General features: G+C 35.1%; 1 protein-coding gene across 4 annotated transcripts in view; it reads left to right on the top strand.

Moving 5' to 3' along the window:
• SMC6 (structural maintenance of chromosomes 6) overlaps positions 1-12,001 on the top strand; it is a 93,241-nt gene that overhangs the window by 24,589 nt on the left and 56,651 nt on the right. For all 4 annotated transcript variants that reach the window (XM_017526152.2, XM_037737459.1, XM_017526160.2 and 1 more), the window contains 8 exons: positions 1,517-1,597; positions 2,623-2,724; positions 6,431-6,550; positions 6,654-6,752; positions 9,437-9,583; positions 10,471-10,559; positions 10,743-10,907; positions 11,378-11,556. In XM_017526152.2, the coding sequence (XP_017381641.1) occupies positions 1,517-1,597; positions 2,623-2,724; positions 6,431-6,550; positions 6,654-6,752; positions 9,437-9,583; positions 10,471-10,559; positions 10,743-10,907; positions 11,378-11,556 (982 nt within the window). The remainder of the gene's footprint in view (positions 1-1,516; positions 1,598-2,622; positions 2,725-6,430; positions 6,551-6,653; positions 6,753-9,436; positions 9,584-10,470; positions 10,560-10,742; positions 10,908-11,377; positions 11,557-12,001) is intronic.

Genomic DNA, 12,001 nt, shown 5'->3' with positions numbered 1-12,001 from the left:
AAAAACCACATGTGGCAAGTGGGCTTGCTTCATATCAGACAGTACATGTTTAGGAAAAATAATTGTTAAAATCTAGAGAAAAGCAGATACAACAAATGCATTTCAGACTAGAATTCAGGACAATTTATTAGAATTAGGAAAGCCAAAATTTAGAGTTTCTGGAATCATAGGTGCTGAAGAATCTTGAAGGGCATTCAGTATAGTTACTCTGTGCTTAACCATGTGTAGAATCTCTACCAGGTTTTCCTGCACAGGTGCTTGAAAGGTTAATGGTGGGGAAATCACCTCTGGGCAAGGCTTCTTCCTTCTTCTGTGGACAGCTGTATTTACTACAAAGTTTTCATTATGAGGAAAATTGAAAAAAGCCTATTTCTTTAAGCTCTTACTTCCTCGAGGAATGTAAAACATGTTTATTAATATTTTATATATATATATATATATAAACACATATATGTGTGTGTGTGTGTATATATATATATGTATATAAAGGGAAGTTTTAAATGTTAGCTCACATGATCACAGGGTCCCACAATAGGCCATCTGCTAGCTGAGGAGCAAGGAAAGCCAGTCCAAGTCCCAAAACTGAAGAACTTAGAGTCCAATGTTTGAGAGTAGGAAGCATCCAGTATGGGAGAGAAATGTAGGCTTAGGAGGCTAGGTCAATCTAGTCTTCTCACATTTTTCTGCCTGCTTTATATTCTAGCCACGCTGCCAGGTAATTAGATGGTGCCCACCTGGATTAAGGATGGGTCTGCCTTTCCCAGCCCCCTGACTCAAATGCTAGTTTCCTTTGGCAACACCCTCACAGACGCACCCAGAACCAATACTTTGCATCCTTCAATTCAGTCAAGTTGACACTCAGTAATAACCGTCATGTTAGGCAAAGATAGTTTCATTCAAGCAATGACTTCTTTCCAAAAGATATAAATGACTGCATTATTTTCATTTGTTTTACAATATCCTCATGAAGGAATAATGTGAAGAACGTATATAAGAAAAATAAACAATATTTGTTGTCATGATTCTGATTAGAAATAACTGAGTTGGACTATGTTTAGTTGGAGAAACTGACTTATCTAAGGCTACATAGGAGGTTAGCGACAGAGCACAAACAAGAACCCAAGGTGGCTGACTCCTTCCCATGCTAGGACCCTTCCCGTTCTCTTGTCCCATGATTAAAAAGCGGCATGAGGGTGATAATCTATACAGCAGGTAAGAAGTGAAAAACTTTCTAACATAAACGCTTTTTCACAAGGTTCTTGTGCTTGTGCCCTCATGTAATGGTAGAATATTGAATTTTAACTATACCATGTATGTTGGTATAAGGAAATTTTAAATTACTTTTCACTGTGTTATAAATTTCAAACTTTTAAAAAATATTTTTATCCTAACGTTATAACCTTTGGCTATTGCTTAGCCTTCCTGGTGGCATTATAGGTCACTTGTATATTACAGTTTTTACTTATCTTTAAAGCATAAAACAAAATATTCAAAAATGACTTTTTGTTTGTTTGAGGTGGATAATCCAGTTTCTGTTTTAACACAAGAAATGAGCAAGCAGTTCTTACAGTCTAAAAATGAAGGGGACAAATACAAAGTAAGTGACACCAAAGTAAATATAAAACCATTCAAAAAGAGTACATTTAGACATATGGCAAACCATATTCTTACTCCCATGATGGAGTCTGAGTTTTTTTTCTCTTAAAGCCATTTATTTAAAGTAATTAAATTTCCTAGATTAAGAAATTGTTAAGATGGGAGTATAATTTTTTCAGACCTTCGTTTTTAATTTTTGCCTTTAATTCTTAATCTTTAAGGAAATACAGGGTAATAGTTGCTCCAATATACATAATAACTTGTAAATCTTTTTTGTTGTTGTTTTGAGACAGAGGTTTTCTCTGACTCCCAGGCTAGAGAGCAGTGGCACGATCTTGGCTCACTGTACCTCTGCCTCTTAGGTTCAAGTGATTTTCGTGCTTCAGCCTCCCAAGTACCTGGGATTATAGGCATGTGCCACCATGCCTGGCTAATTTTTGTATTTTTAGTAGAGATGGGGTTTCGCCGGGTTGGCCAGGTTGGTTTTGAAATCCTGGCCTCAAGTGATGTGCCCACTTTGGCCTCCCAAAGTACTGGGATTACAGGCGTGACCCACTGCGCCCAGCCTGTAAATCTTAAACTATTAAAAATTTCAAAAGCTAACAAAGTATTTGACTATACTGCTAAATATTCTGTGTAGCCTTTTGAGTGAATTTGGTATTTCTTATTCTAAAATTTAAGATGTACTAAGACCAAGGATGCCAGTGTTTTAAGCCATTTTTGCTTAAAGAATGGAAGAATTAGTGAAAATGAGTTTATTAGCATAGCCCGCAGTGTTTTCTTTCATGGGATTTAAAGAGCTTTTGCAAATGAACATGTGGATGTGAGCATAGTAGGTTCAATAAATTTGAATCTGAAATATGGTGTGTTCTTTTGTGTTTATGTGTGATTGCTTATGTTTTTAATCTCTTTTTACATAATTGGCCAAAAACTTTTCAGAGACTAAATTTTTTTTTTTTTTTACTTTCTAACAATTCTGTGGAAGTTTACAAACTGCTAATTGCATTTTTGTTGTTGTTGATATAGTTCTTCATGAAAGCAACCCAACTTGAACAGATGAAGGAAGATTATTCATACATTATGGAAACAAAAGAAAGAACAAAGGAGCAGATAAGTCAAGGAGAAGAGGTTTGTAAAGAGTTAATGTAAATCTTTTTGAGATCAGCCAAATTCCTATAGTACTTAAGGTAAATGATATTGTAAAATTATGTGTCTGTATATTTATGTAAAACTAATAATATTTTTATAGCACTCTGAAGTATATGCAATGTAGTGTTTATATTCAGGATATTTATTAGCTGTTACTTTTTTATTTTGTAATAACGAGTAAGTACATCTCTTAGTTTCTCTATTGGAATGTAAACTAGAGAACAGGGCAGTATCTTACATACTTATTCTCTAATATAACTTATGGCTTCCACAATAAGTTATGACTAGCTCTCCCTATAAGTAGTTTAAAAACTACAGTATTTCTTCTGCTGCGTTGATAAGCACAAGCCTCTAGCGGTTATTAGACATAGTATACATTTATAATTTTATACCGTAATCTGTAAATCACAGTTATTGTAACCCTAATAAGATGTTAACATTCCTTAAGAAACTGGTATGTTGGTAGCAGCTGTGACATCCTTACTCACCAGGCTTGGCAGCTGTGCAAATTTGCTTGCACTTTAAATCACTCATGCCAGCCATGACTTACTTAATTTGTTTTTAAATCTGTAATATTTTATTCTTATACTTCCTCAGATTCCTGAAGATCCAACTTTCTGTGTGATAATCAGAGACCTCAAAATTTTAAGGCTTACATTATAGCTGTTTGTCCAGTACATTAAGTCCCACCAATTTTATGTGATTCCATATCTTGTTCTTTTGTTAGTTTTATTTAACCAGTTGAGTTTTCATCAACTTTGTAGCTTGTCCTTTTGAGGTAGGATTATACTAATGATTGACTGAAGTCAAATTCATTATGTTATACTGACCTTTTTTAGTTCATGTTTTTGAGGAATGCATATTTTAAGTTAGGTCTATAGTTATGTGATTCATTAAATGAAAACTCAAAAATCAAGAATGAGTATATTTATTTGTATTTCCCACGTTATCCTTTCAAACCAGGGTTATGTGGTAGTATTTGAAGAGCTACTATAAACCACAAAAGTAATAATGTACACTTTCTTGGAATATCAGTGTTATTATTGGGGAAGGGAAGTATTCATATGTTCAAACTATAGGTAGTATATGTTGCATTTATTATTTTTAATACAATAAATCAGGACTTGAAATAAATTTGTTTGTTTCAGACTACTTGGGATTAAAGACTTATTTTTTCCGTGGTATACAAAGTATACCAGTAACAATGAAAGACATTGTAATTATAAAGTATACGGAGCACTTCCCTAAATCATGTAGGAGAATTCTTGATGCATAATATCTACTCAGTAAGAACTTTTTTCTTAATCAGTGAAATATCTCATATTCTCAAAATAAACTTTGGGTTTGAATAATTAAATCTTTCAGAAATAGTATGTAAATGCTAGAAACTCGAATCATTCAGTCGATAGTAAGTTCCTACCATGTGCCTAGTAGCATCGTGCTTTGGCCATGGTCATACAGTGACAAATAACTAGGATTCTAGACCTAGTCATTCAGCAGGTAAATTATTTACCATCTATGTTTACATGGTGAGAACTACTAAAAGAGCTGTAGACTAGGCAACAGCACTTAATAGAGCACTGGCAGTGTCAGGGGCCAGCCATGGTAGGGGAGTTGTTAAGGAAGTGATATCTAAGAAGAAAACTGAAGGATGAGTAATACCAGGCAAAGGATGGTGGTGAGAGTAAGGAAAGATGTTCTAAGAAACAGCAGAGTTAAAGCCTCAGGGGCAAGAAAGCATGTGTGCTTTCAAAAAACTAGAAGAATTCTAGATGAGCTAGAGTGTAAAACACAGGTGTGAGAGATGAGAGGCCAGATTGTGGAGGACCTTATAAAATTTAGGGGCAGTAGAAGACATGAAAATGCATGACTTCATTAATTGTATATTTTCAGTAGATCGCTGTAGGAGAGAATGAACTGCTGTCAGGAGAGAACAGATGTGGAAAGATCGATAAAGAAGGCATTATCATTGTCCACAGAGATGATGATGGATTGAGTTAAGGGTATTGGTGGTAGTAAGAGAAAGAGTTTTAAAATGATCTAGGCAGATATTGTAGTGGACATGGAGAATTAAAGTTAAGACAGAGGCATCAAACGTGACTGAATGACCTCCAAATTAATTACTTTAGTAGTAAAGTAAGTTTATTTAGATAGGAAGCTTGGGAAGAAAAGCCAATTATTCTTTTCTTTTTTTTTTAGAGAAAGCTGAATTCTACTTTGAATACATTAATTTTGAGTTGCTTATAAAGCACCCAAGTGGAAATGTGAAGTGGGAAGTTGGATATGTGAATTAAGAATGTAGAAGTCAAATCTGGCCTTAATCAAAATTTGGGCGTTGTCAGTATACTATTAGTATCTAAGCCACAAGAATAATTTAGGTTGCTGAGATAGGGGAAAAGTGGGCCCAGTCCTGAACCATGAGAAATGCTCATGGAAGCCATGAGAAGCCAAAGGCAGAGATTTTGAGAAGGAACCAGTCATGACTATGAGATGTACTGTGTGGTCCGACACTACATGAATTGACAAAACTCACTGTACTTAACGACGTGTTCGTCATAGGTGACTATGGCAAGGTGGGTTTCAGTAGCAGTGAGAACAGTAGCCAGACTTGTGGAACTGGAAAATGTGAGCATATAGAGATAATTTTCATGAAACTTGGGTAGAAAGGGAAGAAGAATTTTAGAGGAGGCGGTGGTGCCAAGGGGTGGGTATTGGTGGTTTTGTTTGTAAGTTGGAAAGAAGAGCAAGTAGCAATGAACATGAGTCATGAAGAGGGTGAAGTGGAAATGAAGATGCAAAGATGGGATGGAAAAGCAGTGGATTTAGACCTTTGAGAAGATACAAAAGGGGTGGGGTCCAAGATATAGGTTAGAGGATGGTATGAGTATTAAATATGAGGCCACCTTTCTTTTGTTGCAAAAGGAAGGGATGGCTGCTTTAGACTTATAGTTAAGATTGTTGAGGGAGTTTCTGTTGATGCTTCTAAATTATCTAAAGCTGGAGAGGCAGAAGTAGTGAGGGAGTATGGTGGCAGGGTGCATGAGATTTGAAGAGAATGATAATAGATTGAAATAATTTTGGAGAATGGGAAAGTGTATTAGATGGGGAAACAAAGTAAGGTCTACAGTGTTCAGGACCTAGTTGAATGGTAAGCATGAATGAAGGGGAGAGGCTGTCTACCCAGGTGTACAGAATATGAAGTCTGTAAGCTACCAAAATTGTTTGAATATCACGGTATTTGATATTTGGTGATTTTTAATTAATTACTTAAAGTGAACTTAGTTAAGAAAATTATAACGTGATTTTCAGAAATGAATTTCTTCTAATCCTTATATTCTCTTTGGGGAAGAACAGACCATCGTGTCTATCAGAAGGGAACAAAGCAGGAAAATGGGAAAGTGAGTTTTGGGATTTGTCAAATTTGTGTAATCTTGAAGCTTTAATTCCTTTGCTCTTCATCTGAAGAGTATTTGGCCATTTTTATAATGCAGAAATTCACAAAATTATTGCACTTATTAAAAGTATACCAAAGAATCAAGAATAATTTTTTAAAAATAGAAGTTATTTTTAAACAAATCTTTCTGTAGTACTTGTTTAGGCATTGTTTTTAAAAAAAATAGATTTGCAAAAATGTGTTTTTTTAACATTAATAAAAGACATGTCATTTCTGTTTTCTTTTTTTAAGCGGCTTACTGAACTAAAGCGCCAGTGCTTAGAGAAAGAGGAACGTTTTCAAAGTATTGCTGGTTTAAGTACAATGAAGGCTACTTTAGAGAACTTGAAACATGAAATGGCTTGGGCAGTGGTAATTATCACTTAATTACTTGTTCACGTATATTTGTGATCTGCAGAATGTATTTGGTTATTAATGTTAATCTTGTCTATTTGCTATGTAATTTCTTTTTTAGGTCAATGAAATCGAAAAACAATTGAATGCTATCAGAGATAATATCAAAATTGGAGAAGATCGTGCTGCTAGACTTGACAGGAAAATGGAAGAACAGCAGGTAATTACAGGTTTTTAAATGCAGATTTAATAGGTTTAATCATATGAAATTACTCACATTAGACTACTACCCACTAAACCAGCAGCTTCAGACTATGTATTTGTCTACATTTTACTTTATTGCTTAGGTGAAATATACCTAAGCTTGTTTTCAAGGCCTGTTAACAATAACTCTTTTGAAAAGAATACTCTATACAGGATAAGCCTGTCTGAGGCCAGGGCTGTAGAACTCTCATGCATATGGTCAGTGGAACTTGGTTACTGACAAGACATGTAAGAGCTTGAAACTTCTACTCTTGGGTTCATTGAGGAGTTGAAACACAAAAAGACCTGAGAAATAAAAGGGTGCTAGAATAATGGTAAATTAGACTCACATTAAAGGTAAGTATCAGGAAACATGAGAACTCAGAACTGAAAACAATGTCCAGAAATTGCTAAGGGAACTGAGATTTATGGTCCAGAACCCAGGTGGTCTGTCAGAGAATTTCATATAAAGGAACACATGTGGGATAAGTTGTTAGATCTGTTAAGGTTAATTTCAGCCTCATATCTAAGAGTGCAGGTAGAAACTACCCTAGCTAAAATTTAAGAAAGTCTCAAAAGTCTTCCACATGGTCCTAAAGGTTACAGAAGATGATTAAGTGTTGAGTAAAGGCAGTCATTCTCTGTTGGGGCTTTCCATGTGGACCCTTTTACCATTCAGCAGATCTACTCTTTATATTTACTCTTTCTTTTTTGAACAGCTTTATTGAGATATCATTCATATACTATATAATTCCCCATTTTAAGTGTATAATTCACTGCGCTTGAGTATACTCACAAGGTTGAGCAGCCACCACTGTGGGGCTCCTCATGCTGTAATGCCAGAAGTAGAACTCCTAGCTTGTTCTTTCTTTACTCACCTTCCCCCACAAATGTATTCAATGTGTCAGTGTAGCTTACTTACCTCTTAGCATTTTCTCTGCTTTGCTTGGGAATTTCTTTTTGGCCCCCAGGCTTGGCTGTGGTATAGAATGTAATCTTTCCCAGCTTGCTTTTTCTTGTCTGCCTCCAAGATAAGCAGAGTGATTTTTCTTTTAAGGGTTATGACATTAATGAATCAGAGGTAATAGATGAGTATGTAAATATAATAGAAATGGTAAAGATAGGACACTTAGTGATTTCTGGGCTAAGTTTCTTACTCCCTCTTCAGGCAGTAAATGGAATTTCAACTATCTCTCACCTTAAATTTTCATTTCTGAGAGAATATTCCAAAATTTTCATGAAGTATTTTTCTCTTCTCACCCTTACTTCTCAGCTTATCATCAGGTTACCTCCTCAAACATTTCCCAGTCTAAAATGGAATCCAGTCTGAGTAACAGATACTCACTCTTTTTTTATATGAAAAAGGAAGATCTTAAGGCTAGGTGATATTTAGTTTTGTAGGCCTTTTTCTCCATTTAAGCATTTGCATACTCTAATGTAAATGGCAAATTTCTGGAGGGTAAGTACTATCTTACTTTATATTTATATCCTATCCACCCTGTCTTACATAAAGCTTTTCACATTGTATGTGCTTGATTATTGCTTGTAGAATGACTATTAAATGGAAAGTGTCTGAAGAAACAGTGTCTAAAGCAGACTTTAAATATTTGTTAATCTAAAACTGAAAATATGAACTATGTTTAGTTTGTTTAAAATCTGGATCCAACTTTCATGTTTATTAAAAAACAATTCCTTTACTCATTGTCCTTGGGTGCTTTCATGTTTTAATGGCAGAGTTGATTTGTTATAGGAGACACCATGTGACCCACAAAACCTGAAGTGTACACTATCTGGCTTTTTATAGAAAAGGTTTACTGACCCTGATCGAAATAGTTCTCATATTTGTTCCTTCTAATCCATCCCTATTGTCGGCATCCCATTTTGGTCCCTAATTGTCTTTGTTCCATAATATTATATTAACTTATTACTGAAATCTTTTACTTCAGTTTTTCCCTCTACCCTGTGTTCCTAGTGCTTCGAGAGTAACCTAACATGCAGACTTAACGAGATAAGAGACAGACTTATGCTGTCTTCCTATTGTCTAAAAGATTAAGTTGTAAGCTGTTCATTGTAGAATGCAAGGCCCTTCTACCCTTCATCTCATCTCCTACCATTATCCTTTCAATTTAGGCTCCAGCAATATTTAATTTCTAAAATATTAATACCTTTGTACATGCTCTTTCATCTGCCTCTAACACCCTTCCCCAACTTATTTCCTGGTACACTATAATTTTTAAAATATCAGCTCAAATTATTACTTCCTCTTTGAAGGCATTCCTGACGTTTTCTGGCCCAGCTCTGGTTTGTTTCTCTGTGCTACCACAATTATAAATAAATGTACCCTACTGTAACATTATTATATACAAACTATCATTAGTTTGCGTTTGGTTTTTCTGGATAAATTATCTCTCTCTCTTTTATGGTATTTGAGGACATTTGTTAAAATGTCTTTGTATCTCCAGAGGATAACACATTTGTTGCATAGCTAACTGTGGGTTAAGATCAAATTATATTATAGTATTTTATATAGTGTTATTATGTTTGTTTGCCTAATGTTTTGAGAGAAATTAAATTTATTATTGGTACATGAACTATAGATATTTTTTTAAATTATCTCTACTGAAGAGAAATAAAATATGCTTCAATAATATTTTCTTAAAGGTCAGACTTAATGAAGCAGAACAAAAGTACAAGGATATTCAAGACAAACTAGAGAAGATTAGCGAAGAGACGAATGCACGTGCACCAGAATGTATGACATTGAAGGCAGATGCTGTTGCTAAGAAAAGGGCCTACAATGAAGCTGAGGTGAGAGAAATTTTCTAAACTGGGATATTGAAAGCCACACAGCAAATATAAAGACTGTTCTTCTTTTATTTTATTTTTTGAAATGGTCCTGCTCTGTCACCCATGCTGGTGTGCTGTGGCACCGTCACAGCTCATTGCAGCTACCTCCTGGGCACAAGCTCTCCTCCCATCTCGATCTCCTGAGTAGCTGGGATTACAGACATGTGCCGCCACGACTGGCTAAATTTTTTTATATTTCTTGTAGGGACAGGATTTTGCCACATTGCCCAGGCTGGTCTTGAACTCCTGGCCTGAAGCAATTTACCTGCGTTGTCCTCCCAAAGTGCTGGGATTACAGGTGTGAGCCACTGCACCCAGTCTCTTCTATAAATTTTTTTAGTTGTTTTTTTTTTTGAGACGGAGTCTCGCTCTGTCACCCAGGCTGGAGTGCAGTGACGTGATCTCAGCTCACTGCAACCTCCGCCTCCCAGGTTCAAAGGATTCTCCTGCCTCAGCCTCCTGAGCAGTGGGGACTACAGATGCATGCCACCACGCCCAGCTAATTTTTCGTATTTTTGGTAGAGATGGGGTTTCACCATGTTGGCCAGGTTGGTCTCGATCTTCTGACCTAGTGATCTGCCCGCCTTGGCCTCCCAAAGTGTTGGGATTACAGGCGTGAGCCACTGTACCTGGTCTTCTGTTTTTTAAAGTGGAGATTTTGTACCTGAGTTGAAATTTGTGATGCTTTGAGGTTTTTAAAAATGTAATGGTTTCAAATGACCTTTTTGTGTTTCATTTAAAAAAATATATTCCTGTACATATTCAGCCTCTGAAGATTTGAAAAAACTGGACTTGAATAGGATATTTGTATTTTCATTTTAGTAAGGCGTGTCTAATTTTTTTGTTAGGTTTTATATAACCGTTCCTTAAACGAATATAAAGCATTGAAGAAAGATGATGAGCAGCTCTGTAAACGAATTGAAGAACTAAAAAAAAGGTAGGATAGTTACTTTGAAATTTTCATGACTATCTCATTTTGTAATAAAGTAAAGTAGGATGAATTGGAGTAATATATTTTCTGTATTGTTGTTAATGGAATTCTATTACGTTAGTTTGTGTTCTTTAAATGTTAGGCTGTTCATTTAACTAACATTATTCACTTTGGGTTATTTACTGTTAGTACTGACCAATCTTTGGAACCTGAACGGTTGGAAAGGCAAAAAAAAATATCTTGGTTAAAAGAGAAAGTAAAGGCCTTACAAAATCAAGAAAATTCAGTCAATCAAGAGAGCGAACAGTTTCAGCAAGCCATAGAAAAGGACAGAGAAGAACATGGCAAAATTAAGTAAGTTGCAACATCCTAAGAATGATTTATTTCAATCACTTTTACATCATATAGTTTTGTTCTTATGTAGAGAGAAAATATGGTTGTTTCTTCTACATAATGAGGGATCTTTTAAAAAAGATTTTATTTTTATGTTAAATACCTTGCAGAGCAGGGCTAACTCAAGGTAATGCACCTAGAGCCAGCTGGATCTTTTAAAATCACTTTTCAAAACTTTTCTTAACACTTGCAGAGTTGAGCAGTTTCTGGGATTCGTAGCCCGTCATTGTTGCGTTACTTTTTTCATGTCAAGTTTTGAGGACTTCAGACTGTTTTTCTCTGGTAACACAGTTATTTTCAAATAATTCCGCTTTTAGTTTTTAGTTGAGCTAGCTGTTTTATTCACTGGTATGTAGATGTTATAGGCAAAGGTTAAATGTTTCTGTGAAACTATCACATATCTGTCCTGTTTTTCTGCTTTTATTTTTTAGGAGAGAAGAGTTAGATCTGAAGCATACACTGAGCTATAATCAGAGGCAACTGAAAGAATTGAAAGATAGTAAAACTGATCGACTCAAAAGATTTGGCCCTTGTGTTCCAGCTCTTCTTGAAGCCATAGATGATGCTTATAGACAAGGACGTTTTACCTATAAACCTGTAGGCCCTTTAGGTATTGGTCATGATTTAGTGAGGTTATAATAAACTTTAGGAGTAAGTTTTTATTTTCAGAATGATTGAGTCAAGTTTTCAAAATAAACTGATTTCATTAAAAAGAAATTATATTGAGCTTTGTAGATTCATTTTGTATTTTTAAAGCATAAAATATCCAAAAGAAAGGGAACTTTGGAAAAGGAAAAGTAATTATAGAGTTGAATGATCTGGTTCTTGTTTTTATGAATAAGTGAATGAACTAATATAATATAATTGATTATTGAGAAAAAAAAAAAACCAGTAACATCAAATATAGTTGAAGAGCACTTACCAAGTTTTGATAACCTTTTTAAAATGACTTTTCTTTCTTAGTTTCTATTTTGGTTGGACAGCATGATTTCTAAGTTCTCTTCCAACTGTAAAATCTGTGGTTACTTTATTCTTACATTTACATGGTACTTAAA

This window comes from Cebus imitator, unplaced genomic scaffold (assembly GCF_001604975.1).
Source record: "Cebus imitator isolate Cc_AM_T3 unplaced genomic scaffold, Cebus_imitator-1.0 Scaffold1, whole genome shotgun sequence".
Lineage (NCBI taxonomy): Eukaryota > Metazoa > Chordata > Mammalia > Primates > Cebidae > Cebus > Cebus imitator.
This window is presented reverse-complemented; position numbering and strand designations above follow the sequence as displayed.